This window comes from Erythranthe guttata, chromosome 14 (assembly GCF_056151865.1).
Source record: "Erythranthe guttata isolate IM_541 chromosome 14, IM_541, whole genome shotgun sequence".
Taxonomy (NCBI): domain Eukaryota; kingdom Viridiplantae; phylum Streptophyta; class Magnoliopsida; order Lamiales; family Phrymaceae; genus Erythranthe; species Erythranthe guttata.
Window position 1 is genome coordinate 22,985,822 of NC_142546.1, and position 17,248 is coordinate 23,003,069.

The window sequence follows — 17,248 nt, forward strand, 5'->3', positions numbered from 1 at the left end:
ATATATATATATATATAGTTGTATAAAATGATTGTCCATGAATCATGTCATTAACGTTTATGAAAGACTCTTCTATTTGGTACGTTGAGTTTGTCACACATGGTTATATGTGTTAGAATAATGTGGTTTACATTTCTCGTAGTTTGCAAACTATTACACGCAAGTGTCGATTAATATACAACTTCGAATCAAATTTAAAATACCATTCGGATGTAAGTTGAGTTTATCACACATTATTAGCATAGTGTGGTTTACGTTTTTCGTAGTTTGCAAACTATTAAACGAAAGTGCAGCTTACTGAATGCACCTATACAGTTAGGGGTGGGTTTTTTTTACCAAATTGCCCTACCAACCCGTTGCCCTACCGAGCCCTACCGATTCTCTACCGAAATATTTCTACCGAATTATTACCGTACACTACCATACCCTACCGAAATGTTTTGGTAGGGCAACGGCACTCAATATTATTACAATGGTATTGCCCTACCGTACCGAAATATTATTAATAAATAAAATTTTATTTTAATAATTAATTTATTATATATAAAAAGTTAATATAGTATCCTAACTAACTACTATGAGTTAAAATTAATTATACTCTTTATGTATGTCAAAAATATTTTAAATTGCTTTCATTAATAATGATATAATTGATGTTAAAAGTTTTTATTTTATAAATATATTTACGAAATATTTCATATTAGGTAAATTAAGAATATATATTTAGAATACTTATATCATAAATACTAGATTGAACATTTTAAACATGTATATACCTTGAATGGTTTTGAAAAAAATGATATTGAATTTAGATTTAAATAGTAGATAATATAGATTGGTAATTACCATTACCATACCCTACCGTACCGAAATTTTGGTATGCCGAAATCGGTATACCAAAGTTTTTGGTAGGGCAATGGTAATGGATTTCATAATACCGAAATTTCGGTAATGGTAGTGATACGAGAGATTTGGTACGGCTGCCCTACCAAACCCACCCCTATATACAGTTGGTTGCAAGTGGCTTCATTACCAAACAAGAAAATGAACACCATTCGGACAATTCCTTCTTGGTCTTATAGAATCTTACCCAATTGCTCTCAAATATTTACATTAAAATGTACCCAAGTCCCTAAATTAATATGTAAACCCCACTTATACAAGCCACAATTAACCATAAGCATCACGGGATACACAGCCAAGTAAGATCTTCCGTCGATATTATCACAAGATACTAATAATTGATCAAGAAAAGTAATGTAACTATCGCGAAATTAAGACTATCTTATCTGATCAGATAATTGAAAAGTAATTTATTATTAATGAAATCGATAATTTATGAAGTTCACAACTGCCAACCACATTATCGGCTTTACTCGTTTTGGCAAATTTTGTCAAAAGATTTGAATTTGAAGTCATTTTCATAAGATATTGATATCCTCCGACTGTTCTGGAGGCAAATAAAGAACTTATTGTAAAGCTCTAAAAACATTAACCAGACCAAAAACAGCATATATAATACTAAGAAATGCAAATCAGTAAGTAAAAAAGGGAAAACGAAACTCAATTTCATGTCTAAGACAACAGAAACTAAATTAACTGCAAGTTTAAAATTTGATCGGGACAAAGCATCGAAAAATCTGTTCGAGATCAGAAAACTGAGTACAAAAATAATACCTCCAAGCCGAAGCACAAGCTCACTTACACCTTAATGGCATACTTCCTCATGGGGAAATACATATCTTTCTTCTTCTCTTTTAGTGTCTTCAAAGATGACTGAAAAGGACCAAAAACAAAAAAAAAATTAATAAAAATCGGATTCAAAAGAAAAGGTATGAAGACCGAACAACATTATAATTGCAAGTTGCAGCGTCCAATACTGAAGATGAATTAATATTTAAGACAAGTAGCAAAATCACTTCAAACAGACATTATATAATAATTTGACAATTAGCATTTCCCCGACTTGGAATAATTATTTGATGATTAAAAGCTATAACCACTTCAAACTCGACTTTCCTTCTTTAAAGCAAAATAGGCGGACTAATTAGACGCAAATCCAGAAGATACAGGATAACCAGAAGAATATAATTTTTTTCGGAGAGATTAGCAAATCTACAAAATTTGCCAGTGTGTTTTACTACCAAGAACAAAACCATAGTCTAAGGAGTATTCACCAAGATCATAAATACAGAGAATAACTCATTGTCTGGGAAGGATGATTAGCAATTAATGGAAAGAAGTGCAGTCGATAACATAGGGTAAATTACAACCACCCCTGAGGTATGGTCAAATTACGAAAACCCCCCTCTTGTTTGGATAATTACAACCACCCCCTCAACTCCTCAAATTTAGTAGAATCTTCGAGATTATATGGAAGAGTATCACTTTTGTACCCGTTTTATCCCATTCGAACTCTACATTTTGAAGCAAGATGATCATAATATGTGTTTTTTGGCTTGTATATATAAGATTGTGGTGCATCAGAAACTGTATTTTTACACAAAACGGGTACAAAATATAGCACCTTCCAGGAAATCTAGATTGATTATGTTGAAATTGACCCCATAAGGGTGGAGGTGTAAGAAAAAATCATAGTTGAGGGGTAGATGTAATTATCCAAACAAGAGGGGTTTTTTTGTAAATTGACCATACCTCGGTGACGGTGTTTGTAATTTACCCCGATAACATATGCTCTATCAATTTAACTATTTTGGATATATAGGATGGGGATTGAGAGTTGAACACAAATTCTAATACCATACTTTCGAGCCAAAACGGTGTCATGAAAATTGACCTAAAAACCGACAATCAAGCAAAGCTTCAAACACAAATAACAAATTGAAACGACTAATTTTTTGAACTCACGTTAAAGATGGAAAATAAACAATAAAATGGATAAGACGAGTGTCAACTAAATAACTAGTGCAAGCCAAAATGTACATGGCAAAAACTACAGTTAATATCTAGCATTGGGTTAATATACCCGATTCTAATTAAGATGTTAAATACAATTTGGCAACATCAATTAATAACATCAAGTGCAAATAATTTGTATTTCTTCATAACCCAATGGCAAAAACATGCAGTAAACAAGATTACTATTCCAACACTAAATAGAATATCGAGCCACGACAGTGAAATAAATCAAAGAAGGGAATCACCGAAATTTTACATAAAAAACAATTGCACACCCAAATTAATTTATAAAAAAAAGGAGGAAAATGTGGAATACCTGGTGCTTGGTGAGGCGGCGACGGATGGCGCGTGTCTTTTTAGGGCGGAGATCAAGTGGCAAGTACTTCTTGTTCTTGTACACTTCCCTCAGGGCAGCTTTTTGCTTCTGAGAAATCACGGTCAGCACCTGGGCAATGGAGAGCCTGACAACCTTGATTTTCGACAGCTTGTTCGGAGCGCCGCCGGTCACTTTGGCCACGCGCAGCAACGCAAGCTCCGCCTTCAAATCATTAAGCTGCGCCTGCAGATCCACCTTGTTCTTCTGCCTCAGCTCGTGCACCTTAATCCTCGCTACAAAATTGAGAAATAAAAATGGAAATCAGAACCGTTAACAGTAGTACATCCGATTAAAAAAAAAAAAAGTAATAAATCTAGCATTTCAGTTTGAAATATGAATTACTCATACCCATTTCGAATTCCTTGTGCTGCTTCCTTCCCTGTTTTGGGCGGTGGGAGGCAGGATTTCAAGCTCGCTGACGGTGGGAGAAATGCCGCTGCTCGTCAGTGAAAACCCTAATTTAATTATTTATCTACAGATTTGGGCCTCGGTTCCGTTCAAATTACTATATTGGGCTGAACCTAGAATTAAACCAACACAGCCCAATTGTTGAATAAGAAGTTTTTCTCAGTTTTTTTTTCCTTTTCATTTTATTTTGCGTCAATGTATTTTTTTAAATTCAATTAATCAATTGATAAAATAAATTATTATTATTATTATTATTTTTTATTTATTACTAATAAAAATAAAAATAAAAGAGAGAGAGAGAGACGTTACCAAGTCACATGAAGTACAAAATGCAACGTGAAACTAGAACAGAAGAATCTCCGAATCAAATTATAACAAGAACAACAAATTTCAACTTATCATAACACAAAGCACAACAACACAAGCCAAACAAACATATACAACAATCACAAAAAGAAAAAGAAAAAAAAAAGAATTAATCAGTAAGCAAGAAAAAGAGTAATCTGGAGCAGAGTCTCCATCCCATCAGTCTCGTGCTGGTTCGCCCCCGTAAACACCTTTGCAGTAGCCAACCCCTTCGCACCGACATACTTTCCGGTCCCACCCATAATCGCCAAATGCGACTCCCCAGCGGCAGTTCTCAAAACCCCAAAGAAGCTCAAGCTATCAGCATATCCACCGCTAGCAAACATGACCGTGAAAGCCATGGTCTGGCTGGTTCCATCTTCCGAGCTCGAAATGTAAAACCCCTGCGCTTTGCCAACCAATCCCGATCCAAGCTCGTGACCCTCGGTCAACTCGTCGTCGAAAACGGTCATCGTTCCGAACATGAGCTTCTGCAGCGTTGTGCCCGACGGGAACTGGGCGCTGTTCAGAACGGGGAATCCCGGCATTCCTCCTATTATGTTGTTGTTTCCGTTGTTGTTTTGGCCGATGTTTGAGGTGTAACCGCTCAGGCCCGTCAGGAAGGGGATGTTGTTGTTGTTAATTATTCCACCGTTTGCGTTGTTTGTGGGGATGCCGTTGTTCACCGGGAGGACTGCACCGTTGGGTTTGGCGAAGGGGACTTGGCCCCCTACAGCTGGGTTGGCTACTATGCCTGTCACCGCTATGGCTGAGGGGTGGCTGCCCCCTAGTATGTCGTGCATGAAGAATGTCAACGAGTGATCGTCTGGGTTTATGGTGGCGGCCCCGCCAGCTGCAGTGGTTCCTGCACCACCGGATATGGTGGTTCCGGCTCCGCCAGCTACAGTGGTTCCGGCACCACCGGATATGGTGGTTCCGGCACCCCCAGGTACGGTACCGACAGGACCGGTGGAGGCAGCCTCCTCGTCGAGGATTCGAGCAGAGATGGCGGATGAGATTGCGAGGGCAAGAACGAGAAGGGAGACTATGGAGTTGAGTTGAAAGGCCATGATTGTTGAAGGGGATTATTTTTGGTTTCTTGATGTTTGATGAGATTGAGATATCTGGAAAATGAATTAGTGAGGGTTTATATAGAAAGAAAATATAGAGGATTAAGTAGCAAATTAGAAGGGGATGATCTGTGGAGTTGATGAAAAGGATTAGGTTTTCATGCTTTTTGGAGTGGTTTTGGGTGTAATGGAGGAATAATTATACCAACTAATACAATGCTTAATTAAAAACTAAATCCCCAAACATTATTGAAACTTCATTAGTTTAATCCAAATAAAAGTTTGCATACCTTGCAAACTTTTCTCCAAGCTATAGTTTCCTCTGAGCCCAGAAACACATCAAACGCAAGAAAAAACATCATCGAATCGTGCGATAACAAATTCATCATCCGCGCAAGATTCTCTAACAATGGTTTCCCACGAATCCCAGTCTAAACTCATCTTCCTCTTATTCATCTCCTCCAAAACGAAGCACGCCTCGTCTATTTTCCCACCCCTGAACAAGCCGATACACAGACAACAAAAGGTTTCAATACGCGGAAAATGATTACTATACATCATCGCACGCAAAACCTTCAAACCACCGATGAAATCCTCGACTCTGCAGAAACCATCAACCACCATCCTGTAGGTGGCGGCATTAGGCCTGCACCCTTTTACTTGCATATCGACCAACAGTTTATACGCATCAGAAGCTGCACCTTGTTTGCAGAAATAACCAATCAATATATTATACATAACCACATCCGGTTTGATCCGCCTCTTCTTCATCTCAATGAGCAAACTTTTCGCTTCGTCGATCAATCCTCTCTTGGCAAGATCGGTCAGCAAAACTCCATAGTTTTTGAGGTGCACTTTGCAGCCATGGTACTCCATATCAAACATCACCTTCTTAGCTTCGTCAAACCTTCCGGAAGCACACAGACCTTCCATTAACAAAGCATAAGTGACCTCATTCCCTCGCCTCCCTTTCGTCCTCATATCCTCGAACAATCTTTTCGCCGAATCGACATCGCCCCTTTTACATAAAAATCCAATCTGAGAATTGTAAGTCACAACTGTGGGCTCCACTTCTCTTTCGAGCATTTCGTCGAACACTTTCTTCGCATTCTCCCAGTCCCCCTTCTCCAGCCACATTTTGATCATGATGTTAAACGAGACTGAATTCAACCTGAATCGCAACTTAGGAGCATCCCCAAATAATTTAACAGCATCAGAAACACGATCGTTGTCAGCTAAAACATTCAGGATCGTGTTGAAAGACTGCAGCGTACGCACACAGTTGAATGATTTCCCCATCTCGCTGAAAACCTCGAGTGCTCTGTCCGCCGCACCGGTCTTCCCGTAATGGCGAAGCAATCCAATAAACAAAGGCTCTCCGCATCTTATATCGTGGGTCCGGAGGAAATCCAGAACGGCTTCGACGTCGTCGAATTTTCTGGCACGTGCGAGCTTGTAGGTTAGGGAAGCGTAAGAAGGGTAGTCGTGCTTGTAGCCGGTGTCGCAGAAATCGTGGAAAACAGAGAGGAATTCGTCGGGGTTTTGGCACTGTTTGAGATGAGTGAGGAATGGGATGGGCGTCCGGAGCTGGTTTCTTGTGAGCTTGTGTGGCCGTGGTTTTTTCGTGGGTTTTTTGTGGAGATCGCCGCCATGGATGTGGTTAGATTGAATGTATCTGTGCAGTCGATTGAGCAGCAAGGTGGGGCTGAATCGGGAATTTATCATTGATATAATCAATGCATGAATCTCAGACGAAGAGTGTCAAGAATCGAATTAATCATTTTCTGTAGGATTTCAAACCTTTGTAATTAAATCTTCTGCCAAACGCTCCTCGACGCAGGAGCATAATTTTACTTTTTATTTTATTTTGGTATGTATCTATTAGTTTTTAGACTTTGCCCCCTGAAATTTGAATTTTGTAAACTTTTAGCCCTTAAAAATATTTTTTTTTCCTTCTCTTAATTCACCCCATATTTGAGCTCCCCCACCAAAAAGCCCCTACGTCTGCCCCTGCCTCGACGCAAATTTACTACCGATATTTCCTGCATTGAAAAAAAAAATAGGAATTTTATATTTTTTTTAAAACAAATCACCATTTAGCGTTTTGATCGAGCAAAATGCACGACTGTTCAAGATTATTTAATTTTTTTTTTTAATTCGAATTTAATTTGATAAGTAATAGAGTCGAGTTGGAAACATGAACTGAGCTTGATTTAAAAAAGATATATACATTTCCTATTTCTTTAATGCAGCTTGAACCGATTTTCATAGCTTATCGAATAAATATATGGGTTCAAATTTGGTTCGTTATGTTGACAAACTGAGCTGAAACGAGCTTTTAACAATGGATATTGAATTAAATATCGAGTAGTTTGATTCAATTTGTAGAAATTTTTGATAAGTTAACAAACTAAATTCGTTGGTCGATAGTGTTGCATAATGAAATGTAGACGCATTTGCTAGGAAATAAGAATCTTAATTAGACTGAAGAACATTCCCTACATTATCCTCCATTAACTTGAGTACATATGATATTTATAGTTACCAGAAAACATCATCTTCTGATCGATCGCGTAACTGTGAAATCTGCAGTCTTTCCAGTCGCCTGAGGATGAGAAGAAGTAAAAATCATGGTCGACAAACAAATGATTGCAATAAAGCCATATATAATGGCTGGATTACGCACCAAAAGTCAACTCATCAACTAACTAAGTTGCTAAAATTTACGACTTTGCTACTTGTGTTAAAGAGTGAAAATGACTAACCAGATAGGGGTGTTTGAGTATCGAGATGGTGCTGTCTTTGGTTGCACTGTATCTCGATATTAGAAGCCGAACGTGTGGAATGCTCTTCCAGCTCTCTCCCAGTGCTGGTTTCGAAACACCAGCCTCTCCACCAACCATGTGATTGGTCACCTGAAGCAAACGATACTTGTATTAAATGATTATTCAAACAAGTACGTAAAGGAAGTGAAGAAAAAGTCTTCACTACCATTTTCAAAAGTTAAAGAACTGCACAAGTGCAATAATTAATTACCACAACGGATATATTGTGCTCATGCGCGAGTTCCTTCAACAAGAATCCAGCAGTTACCATTAAGGCATGACCTGCGTATACAGCCCACCACGCGAATTGAAATACTACGTCAGTGTATAATTAGCAACACAATGTTAGCTACTCCGCGCTCTTCAAACTTCTTCGATCTTTCAGTGTACGTACTAATTACGATTGGATTGAATAAATTTTTATACAATCTGAACCTCAAGAAAACGATCTGGACAAGGACAACAGTGTAGAATGAAAATTTTATGTCGCTTTCATGCAAAAAAACAATTGTGTCAATGTAGCAATCGAACAGTGTTTAAAGAACGTATACCATGTGCACCACTGCCTCCAAGAACTGGAGCTATAAGCGACGAAAGTGAGTCAACGATAAGCATCCTGACCTTGTATCCAATCTGCAATTAAAAATTTTCCTCATGACCACCAAATCAAATTCTACATGCTTAACAAGAAGGAAGCATAAATAACACGGAAAAATATAATTCAACAAATTGGATTATATCTTATGATTGAAAAACCTGAGATTTCAAATCACTCATTAACTGATGGAGCATATCCAAAAGGGCGAACATGTCAAATACAGGATGGCATACTATGCTTCTCATTACATGTTGAATTGTGTTGTTTCCCTGTAGGAACAAAATGATATTTGCACATCAAAAATCAAAATGTCAACAAAAAGGACACAACATTCAGTAAAGCCAATTATCCACACAGGAACTCCGATTTAAAACTAACGGACTACAGAAAGCGAAAAAAATGTTCAATACTTTTACCTCCGTATTAGTTGGATCTGATGACTGACAGACAAACTGCGCAATTCGTTTTGGTGAAAAGGAGTTGCCCGTGTCAAAGTACATCACTGTGCCCGAATATTTTCTTGCCACATGTGATGCAGCTTTAAGGCAAACCTATTAGTAAAAAAGAATTAGTTTAATCTCCTCAATCTCGAATAGCCGGGCTTAATTTTGAATCGTGAAGGAGACTCGTACTTGAGTTTTACCAGAGGATGAAGGCCCAACTAGCTCCGTGACATGCCCCTTACGAAAACCTCCTTGCAGAAGGGAATCAATACTAGTCCAAAGGGCAATATCGTCATTCATTCATCTCTACGGTTATATATTTATATCAGAGTAGCTGAGGGTGGTGATACCTTTCATATCCTGTCGATAGTGCGTGCTTGTTCAGTCGAGCATCGTCTAATAACTCCAAACCATTTGACCACGGCCGACTTTGATACTCTATTATAGATAACACTTGTTTAATTCCCTAACTTAAACATAAACAAAATATAACATTCAGATCTATTAGCACCGTATTTTCGCCAAAACAAATCGCGTAAGTTGCTAACCTGTATCAATTTATCCGGTGCATTGCCTCGTTCCGCAAAAGCCTCTAATGCATGAAGATCGTGCACGAGAAAATCTTCAACTGTATAGAGAATAAGAAGCAAGGTTTAACTACAGAAAGAGGGGAAATAAGAAGGCATTCGAATTCCTTCGCTACAAATCCATATCAAATCCAAATCAAATTTCAAATGTTTAAAACTGAAGCATCAACATCTCGGATGAAAACTGCTGATAATTCACCCAGAAAAAAAAAAAAGAGGTTGATTGAAAAACAATCGAATACAGATATTCAAAAAATTTAGACGATTAAACGGAAAAGCAACAACATAATCTTCCAATAGGATAGACAAACCGGACCGGTAAAAATGCCGCGAGAAGCACAAAATAGTCGGAAAATTGAATCGATGAGCGGATAATCACGCTCCAAAGCTTCTAGAGGCGCCATTTGTTTGTCGCAGTGAAATAACCCTCTCAATCAATCACGTACGAGCTAACAGAGTAATCGGAAGAATGAACGCAGCTAAAATCCTCTGTTTGTTCCCTCCTCTTTGCCTCATTTGTTTCTCTCACTTTACTTTTCTTATTAATTTCCTTTTTTGACCTTTCCTTTTTGGGCCGAAATCTAATTGGGCTAAAGAAGCGAACGAATGTTTCTCCTTTTTAGGGTTAAATAATTTTCTTTCAGGTGAATTTCAAGTATGGTTGAAGGGGTAATTTTTATTTTTATTTTCATTTACAAATATTATTATTGCAAATTTATAAATTACAAATACATATTAAAAATGAAATATTTTATCAGGCAAACTAAGGCTGGGAAGTTCCCAAGTAATAAATATATGAGAATTATTTTGTCAAGTTCAAATGACTAAAAGGGTAGAATTAGATCCCTACCACTTCAAATGAGGTATTAAAATAGATAAATAAATTAAAAACACGAAAATTTCAATAAATATCAACTGCTCTAACCATTTCTAAGGTATCAAAAATAAACAGTTCCAACTGTAAAAAAAAATCAAAAAAAAAAAAAAAAGGAAATGGCTATATGGCTATATGGTTAATATCCTATCATCAGATGGAGGTCACCTGAGAAAATTCTGGAAGTATTTTTGTTGCTTGCAGGAGTTACGGTTAAAATTACTCCAAGCAAAGCCGTTTTGTTATAAATATTGGGTGGGAGTGGGACCCCAAATCTGCAAAGATGGCCATCTTTCAAGAAACAGTTAATAAACAGAATTTAGTGAGCTGAAGCCCCGCCCCTATAAGCCCGATAGCCCAGCTACACAGCCCACGACTTATGCAGTAGTAGCCCTAGGCGGACTAGAAGACCCGTTTTCTGTTTGTTCAGGCAACGTTGGCTTCGGTTTACTTCTAAAGATGTTTTTAGAGTATATAGAACCAAACACAATAACCTGATCAACGAAATTGAAAAAAAGGAACAGAGAGAGTCAACACTCTGAAAATCTTCGGACAGGTATATAATTAAAAGGAAATGAAGATATTAAGAACGGATGCTTACTGCTCCGATTAGTTGCTCCGAGCTAAGTGGGTGAGCAAACCACACGCACGACAATAGAATACTCACCAGCTGCATTAACAATCATATATATCATCCTTGTTAGTTGCCTTGAAGAGAGAGAACAGGTGGGAGACTATAAGGGCAAATATGTAAATATTGTGTGGCATTAATTAAAATCAAAACGATTTTTGATGTACCTGTCGAGTGGTCATTATGGTGGCGAAGGCTAGAGCACCAAAACTGCGGATGGTGTAAGAGATAAAGAACTGACTTATCGTTGCTACCTGCAATACAAGATCATATCAATCGTAATTTTTTATTTTTTTCTAGTTAGGAGAAGAAAATTGATTTCATGTATTTACGAAAATACAAAAAGAACACAAGTGAAAGGAAAATAAGTTTTAAGTTAGAGAGAACTTACAGTTGAAAGAATTGCAATGTCAATGAAGCAATCATTATGCCGAGAAACAAAATCTATAGCCATTAGAAGATTGCCTTGTAAGATTAAACCTACGTAGAAATCAACGGAATACCAAATAATCAGTATTGAGAGCTGAAATGCAAACTGATGTATCCATCAGATATAACAATCCATGTTATGTAAAATACATGCAGAAAAATTCAAGGTAACTCAAAAAAACTAGAAAAGGGTTGAGGATAAATCAATGGAAGAGATTAGATTTTATAGGAACTATGTTAAAATCTTGTAACTGGTCATAGGAAATTTTTGAACATAGAAATAACTCAAAAGTCTTCAAAATTCAATGATATTTTATGATTAGTGACTGAAAGACACATACAAGAAATTGTGTTAGCTTTTCCGCTTCAATTACAATTTAATCAATACCCACCTTAGAAAGGAATCGGAATCAAACGTACGAAAAAAGCTATAGAAATACGATGAATAACAGATGGATCGAATGTGTATCTTACCAGTGAAGCTAATCATGCAAGAACACATTGTTGTGTAAAATATCTGATTGTGTATCTCCATGTCATAGCCTTTGAAAAGTTTGTCCTGGAATGTACTTGTGAAGCCATCAAACCTGTTAACCAAGCGAGTAATAATTACGTGTAAGTGCTCCGACCAGAAACATGTAGAATTACTTATCACATTATTCACAGAAGGCTTGCAACTAAAATGTTGTTAGTTAACCAATAAAACACACGAAATCCTTGTCTGACACTTCGTACCAGTACCAGGTCCAAGATTATGAGAAAACATGTAGTACAGACTGTGATAATATTCTGGTATAGCTAGTACAGTAATAATATTTTGTCATACCCAAGATAGCCAATCATCAAGGAAACACCCCAAACTGTGCTTTCGCTTCCTCTACTGTACGGACTAATATCACCTGCAGCCTACATTTGAAAGCGCAAACCTCTAGTCAACTAACTATAAAGTTAAAACTTCATAAACCATATAGGCAATTAACAACATAAATTCGACATGATATTTCAAACACATGTAAACGGACACAGGATATTACATAGATATTTGAAGTTAAAAGTTGAGCATCAAGTTGATTCTCTACTAGAGGAAAAAGAAAAGGAAAAACAAAATAGCATCTTGCAAGATTTTATCTTATTCCAACTCCTCAAGGTAGACATATACCTACAGTATGAAAGAATATTATAACTTCTTCATTTAGGACTAGAGCTTATGGTATTCACTGTTTGATAAGAACTTGAAAAGTGATTCATGGTCACTATCACTGGTGTCGATTTCACAGGTCATTGTTGCACCTTTTTAAAGTGGTGTATGCTTCTTCCATCATTTAACATTCCTACCTGTCAAAACGAACTTTTTTTCTTTTCTATCACTTTCCTATCTAAGCCTAACAGGGATCTTAACAGCATGGATCAGAAAATCTAAAAATCCCAATGAAAAGCAAGAAAACACAAAGTTGTTACATTGCCTAACAGTGTAATCGCTACAAAAATGACCTGTAGAAATTAATGCAGTTACATTTTCATGCAAAACATCTTGTTCAAAATCTAGGGGAGGAGTTATTTTGCACGCAATATTAACAAAGAAGCTCGATATCTAGATACTTGAAAATTGATTACCGGAAATAATATAAATATAGAGCATCCAAGTGTCACTATGAGGGCAAATAGATAATCACGTCCATTGTACTTCTTTTGCATGATTAAAGTGCCCCAAATCTGCACCGAAATAGAAAGGAAAAAAGTAAGACAAGTAGAACTTTGGACATCCTTATGTGTCTGAAACTTCGAATGTTTTTTTATTATAATCTAATTTTAGCATCCCTGAAGTCAGCTTTTACAGTTAAAAAGTGAAGATTTTTTCGGGAAGTTCCATTACATAGAATGGCAGATCTGTTTCGAAATTACTTAGTATTTCTTCATATGGAGCAATAACAAGATTTCAAACGGACTCACCATTACAGGTATCATTTTGGCACACTTTGCCAGCGTTTGCACCGGGAAACTGACGTATTTAAGGGCCTGCAGCAAGTTTATCCAGAAAATTTTCATGTCAAGCACTCCTCCTTACCTCTTAACACATAATATCAAATAGAAAAGGCCAATCGATCAATGTCAAGGTAAATGACAGAAAGTTCCCAATCAATGTTGCCCTTAGGCTGAAAGCATATCATTTTGTAATCATCCTTGCAAGAAATAATACAGCTTACCTCATACTGACAAGTTGTGGTAAGTATATTAGACACCGATACAACACAATACTTGTAAATTGGAGCAACAGGGTCCAGGGCCTTTTTACTTGCCTGAAAAAAAAAAAAAGAGTACATATAATATGAATTAAATAAATAAGAGGCTCAAAGCTCCAACACATCCAACTTGTGCACTTCATATGTTACACTATATTTTGGAACAGTGTCATGTTTAACATGCCAAATAGCATACCAAGTCAAACCGTTTTGTATCAAACCAATCCAATCACGGAATTTTTAACCTAGTGTAGTTCAAACTTCAACTAAACAGTCCAAAAGGAATTCTGCATAAATAATAAGAAAACAAATCAGACATGATTAGTATCAAAAATACCAGTAGAACTCCAGCAGATACAGCAGAAGTGGTGATGCGGTTGCAGAAGACGAGAAACAATGAGTACTTAAAATATTCTTTGTTTGGACCATATGGAACCCTCATAATCTTTTCCTGAAACCAACAAACCGGCAATGTCTCAGAATTACAGAAATTATCCTGATGTGCTAAGAAGTTACATAAAATAAGAAAAGACAGAAAATGCTAAATCAAGTAAGGCACAGATAATTAATTGAACGACACTGCGTGTCGATTTTTATCAAGATAGCTGAAGAGGAAAATAACCATTTATTTGCAAGGAGAAGCTGCTCACAGTATGTTATTTCATCCTTATCCGCTTTAGGGAATATAGATGTCCTAACCTTAATTGACCAGAAACAGGTCAGTTATTAACGTGAAAGGTTCTATGTTAGTACATGAGCATAGGGTAGAAGTATAACTCCAAGTAACTCCTCGAGTAATGGTGTGGTTATAGTCTGAACCGCGTAACTTAACTATGGACACGCCTAGTCCAATGATGATACCATTTCAAACAGATAAGGAAATATGCCACCAATATTTTTTCACCAACAACACGAACTTAACTACCTTAATGAACCCTCTCAATCTTCGACTATCTTAACTACCTTCCAGGAATATCATATTTCGTAATTTAGGCTATCTTAACTACTTTCTCTAATCACAACTAAAGCATTTATGATTCCCAGAGGTTTGTCCTTGCAAGTATTCTACACAAACTGTGTTATACATGGATTTTATAATCGAATTTTCGAAATAGTACATCATAATTCTTGGTTGAGCTTCAGTTAATCATATTTGACTATAATAACATGTTTTATTGAACAGACTAAGTTATTTACAATATTACTTTCAACCACTGGACCAGGTAATCACAAACTATTCCCATTAAACCAATTAAGGAAACAAATCGACAAATTAGTTTCACTGAAAATGCTTCAAATTTCTCTTTACCAACATATCGCATCACGAGAAGGAATTCACCTGCAAAACTCCATAGATAAGAAGTGTGGACATGATTCCAGTGACGGCGAACGCCATTTTGAAGAGCTTATTCTCTTTCATTCCCTGCATCAACTGCGACGGTTGTGGCTCCGCCATTTCCAAATCCAATCATCCGCCGCCTTCCACCACCACTGCCGCTGTAAACCAAATCACATTTTCAATTGTTTTTCCCCCAATCAAATAAATCAACAGAAAAAAAAATATCATTCACCAAAAAGCGCACAGGGACGCAGTAATTCGTTAGCAAAGCATCGATATATATGTACTAAAAGGAGTGAGGAGCGTAACGTTACCAAGAGAAGGAATAACACGCGAGCAAATCGCCGGGAACACGAGGCCGTTTTCCGGAGTGCGAACAGCTTGCAGTGATCTGAAATCGATTTGATCGGCAAATGAAAATATATTTGGGGGTTTCCCGGCGGGTTTTCTTTTTATTTCCCTCTCCGATTTTAATTATACTTTAATAATTCATTTATATTTTGTAATTTATTTTTTATAAGATATGTTTTATTAGAATTTTTTTATATACGTACGTGGATATTGGATAGTGCTTTGGAAAAAATGTCAGATTATGGGGCCCAGGTCAAAGGAATTTTTTCTCAAAGATAAGTTGACTTTGTCAACAAACTACTCCTTCATAATTGCTTCCTTTGAGGCACGGCATTAACCATTTATAATACAATTTTTCTATTTCAACATGATATTTAATTATTTATCTTGTATTTAAGTTTTATTATTATATAGGAAATATGCACATTATATGCATTTTTTTTTGTGGATTCAATGAAATAGATGACACAATAAAGTATAAACTATTGGAAAATACTATTTGATCTAATTTATTTGAGGATCTTTTACTAGTCATAGAAGATGAAATATCTATGAGATTTGAATAATGACACTATAAAATATATTCGAGTTTATTGTAAAAAATACTAGACAAATACGAAATGGAATCATATATAATATATTGATATGCAGAAATGTGTTATAATTGATTGTTACATGTTTTAAAAGTTGACATATATAACAAAAATTATAACCACATATATATTGAGTTTGATGTATACAGTAGAACCTTGATAAATTAATACCCGATAAATTAATAACCTCGCTTAAATAATAAATTTTTCCGGTCCCGACTCGGGGACAATGTGCTAAATTAATAATTCGTTAAATTTATAAGATAATACACATTCGAAAATTTTAAGAAGTCCCATATAATATATAAATTAATAATGCATAAAAATAATTCTTAAATTACAGGGTAAAGTACATATTTTATAGATCTATGAAGGCCTAATGCAATGTAATTTAATTGTCACTTGTTTCTTGTTGAAGTTCACATTACCATCAATCTCGTCCCTCACTTTTCTTAACATGGTTAGAACTTTCGGTATAATTTTCTCATAACTTAGCATAAAATCGTTTTATTCCATTGTTGCATTAAGAGCTTCCGTTTGTGAAACGGACTCAATAATGCATTGAACTAATGGTACAATGCATAATATACACGTAAAAAAATTAAAAAAAAAATGCATTTATTGAAAATAATAATAAAAGTAATTTTATAAATTAATAAATTATTAATTAATGTATAAATTAATAATTATTAATTTATCGATAAGTTAATATTTCGCTAAATTAATAAAATTTTGATGGTCCCAATTGTATTAATTCATAGAGGTTTAACTGTAATCCACTATTAAACAAATAAGGGTAAATTATGAAAAACCCCTAAATTTGGGCTAAATTATGAAAAACACCCCCAATTATCCATAATTATCAAAATCCACCCCATATTTGTTTATTTTTTACACCGACCTTATGGTGTGATTTTCACGGAATCTTTTTTCTTTTAGGGAATATTTCCCGAGAAATGATGATTCTACTCCTAACTACAGTTCTTAAATGTAGGTGGTCTCGGTATACCTTCTGCAACAACCTTATTTTCTGCAACATCACATTGCAATGCCACTACACTCTCTAGATTGCTAGTGTAAACCATCATAGATATAAGCATTTTTAAAACATTTGTGCAAAGCTGCATTCAATATGTTCTACGTATATATATTTTTCGAGTGCTGAAATAAAAAATATTTCATGAGAAAACACACCCTAAGAGGGTTGGTATAAGACGGGA

The 17,248-nt window shown here is 36.0% G+C and overlaps 5 protein-coding genes across 6 annotated transcripts; all 5 read right to left on the bottom strand.

Moving 5' to 3' along the window:
• Window positions 1-1,491: 1,491 nt before the first annotated feature.
• Window positions 1,492-3,864, bottom strand: LOC105959168 (large ribosomal subunit protein uL29). The gene is made up of 3 exons (XM_088813244.1): window positions 3,644-3,864; window positions 3,236-3,528; window positions 1,492-1,776 (listed from the first exon to the last, which is right to left on the bottom strand). The coding sequence occupies exons 1-3, from the start codon at window positions 3,645-3,647 to the stop codon at window positions 1,702-1,704; spliced, it is 372 nt and encodes a 123-aa protein (XP_088669370.1). The 5' UTR covers window positions 3,648-3,864; the 3' UTR covers window positions 1,492-1,701.
• Window positions 3,865-4,046: 182 nt separating this feature from the next.
• On the bottom strand, window positions 4,047-5,118 carry LOC105959170 (dirigent protein 10-like). The gene has a single exon (XM_012983219.2). The coding sequence runs from the start codon at window positions 5,116-5,118 to the stop codon at window positions 4,183-4,185; it is 936 nt and encodes a 311-aa protein (XP_012838673.1). The 3' UTR covers window positions 4,047-4,182.
• LOC105958736 (Tetratricopeptide repeat (TPR)-like superfamily protein) lies at window positions 4,047-7,216 on the bottom strand. 2 transcript variants are annotated; one of them, XM_012982740.2, is made up of 3 exons: window positions 7,139-7,198; window positions 5,409-6,945; window positions 4,047-5,172 (listed from the first exon to the last, which is right to left on the bottom strand). In XM_012982740.2, the coding sequence occupies exon 2, from the start codon at window positions 6,841-6,843 to the stop codon at window positions 5,458-5,460; it is 1,386 nt and encodes a 461-aa protein (XP_012838194.2). In that variant the 5' UTR covers window positions 6,844-6,945; window positions 7,139-7,198; the 3' UTR covers window positions 4,047-5,172; window positions 5,409-5,457. The 2 variants fall into 2 exon arrangements, with proteins under 2 accessions (XP_012838194.2, XP_088669123.1); XM_088812997.1 differs by having other exon boundaries at window positions 4,047-6,971; window positions 7,149-7,216.
• A 238-nt stretch (window positions 7,217-7,454) lies between these two features.
• Window positions 7,455-10,131, bottom strand: RAD51D (DNA repair RAD51-like protein). Its single transcript, XM_012983218.2, has 10 exons — window positions 9,888-10,131; window positions 9,533-9,612; window positions 9,335-9,450; window positions 9,174-9,255; window positions 8,958-9,092; window positions 8,700-8,810; window positions 8,495-8,576; window positions 8,155-8,225; window positions 7,884-8,033; window positions 7,455-7,723 (listed from the first exon to the last, which is right to left on the bottom strand). Exons 1-10 carry the CDS (start codon window positions 9,973-9,975, stop codon window positions 7,673-7,675), a joined length of 966 nt encoding a protein of 321 aa, XP_012838672.2. The 5' UTR covers window positions 9,976-10,131; the 3' UTR covers window positions 7,455-7,672.
• A 304-nt stretch (window positions 10,132-10,435) lies between these two features.
• On the bottom strand, window positions 10,436-15,602 carry LOC105969608 (UDP-N-acetylglucosamine (UAA) transporter family). Its single transcript, XM_088812998.1, has 12 exons — window positions 15,399-15,602; window positions 15,085-15,242; window positions 14,083-14,196; window positions 13,710-13,802; window positions 13,456-13,521; window positions 13,120-13,218; window positions 12,332-12,411; window positions 11,980-12,092; window positions 11,468-11,556; window positions 11,244-11,330; window positions 11,047-11,115; window positions 10,436-10,939 (listed from the first exon to the last, which is right to left on the bottom strand). The coding sequence occupies exons 2-12, from the start codon at window positions 15,199-15,201 to the stop codon at window positions 10,823-10,825; spliced, it is 1,044 nt and encodes a 347-aa protein (XP_088669124.1). The 5' UTR covers window positions 15,202-15,242; window positions 15,399-15,602; the 3' UTR covers window positions 10,436-10,822.
• Window positions 15,603-17,248: the final 1,646 nt, after the last annotated feature.

What these genes read in the sequence shown, in the direction of transcription:
- LOC105959168 (XM_088813244.1), bottom strand. An exon ending in GCCGCCTCACCAAGCACCAG is followed by an intron (nt 1,777 to 3,235) that starts GTATTCCACATT and finishes GGTCCTTTTCAG; the next exon opens with TCATCTTTGAAGACACTAAA.
- LOC105959170 (XM_012983219.2), bottom strand. Translation starts at nt 5,118, where the DNA reads ATGGCCTTTCAACTCAACTCCATAGTCTCCCTTCTCGTTCTTGCCCTC.
- LOC105958736 (XM_088812997.1), bottom strand. Translation starts at nt 6,843, where the DNA reads ATGATAAATTCCCGATTCAGCCCCACCTTGCTGCTCAATCGACTGCAC.
- RAD51D (XM_012983218.2), bottom strand. Translation starts at nt 9,975, where the DNA reads ATGGCGCCTCTAGAAGCTTTGGAGCGTGATTATCCGCTCATCGATTCA. An exon ending in TGGAGGCAGTGGTGCACATG is followed by an intron (nt 8,226 to 8,494) that starts GTATACGTTCTT and finishes CTGTATACGCAG; the next exon opens with GTCATGCCTTAATGGTAACT. An exon ending in TACTCAAACACCCCTATCTG is followed by an intron (nt 7,724 to 7,883) that starts GTTAGTCATTTT and finishes TCTCATCCTCAG; the next exon opens with GCGACTGGAAAGACTGCAGA.
- LOC105969608 (XM_088812998.1), bottom strand. Translation starts at nt 15,201, where the DNA reads ATGGCGGAGCCACAACCGTCGCAGTTGATGCAGGGAATGAAAGAGAAT. An exon ending in TTGATGATTGGCTATCTTGG is followed by an intron (nt 12,093 to 12,331) that starts GTATGACAAAAT and finishes CTTGGTTAACAG; the next exon opens with GTTTGATGGCTTCACAAGTA. An exon ending in CGGAGCAACTAATCGGAGCA is followed by an intron (nt 10,940 to 11,046) that starts GTAAGCATCCGT and finishes TTCGTTGATCAG; the next exon opens with GTTATTGTGTTTGGTTCTAT.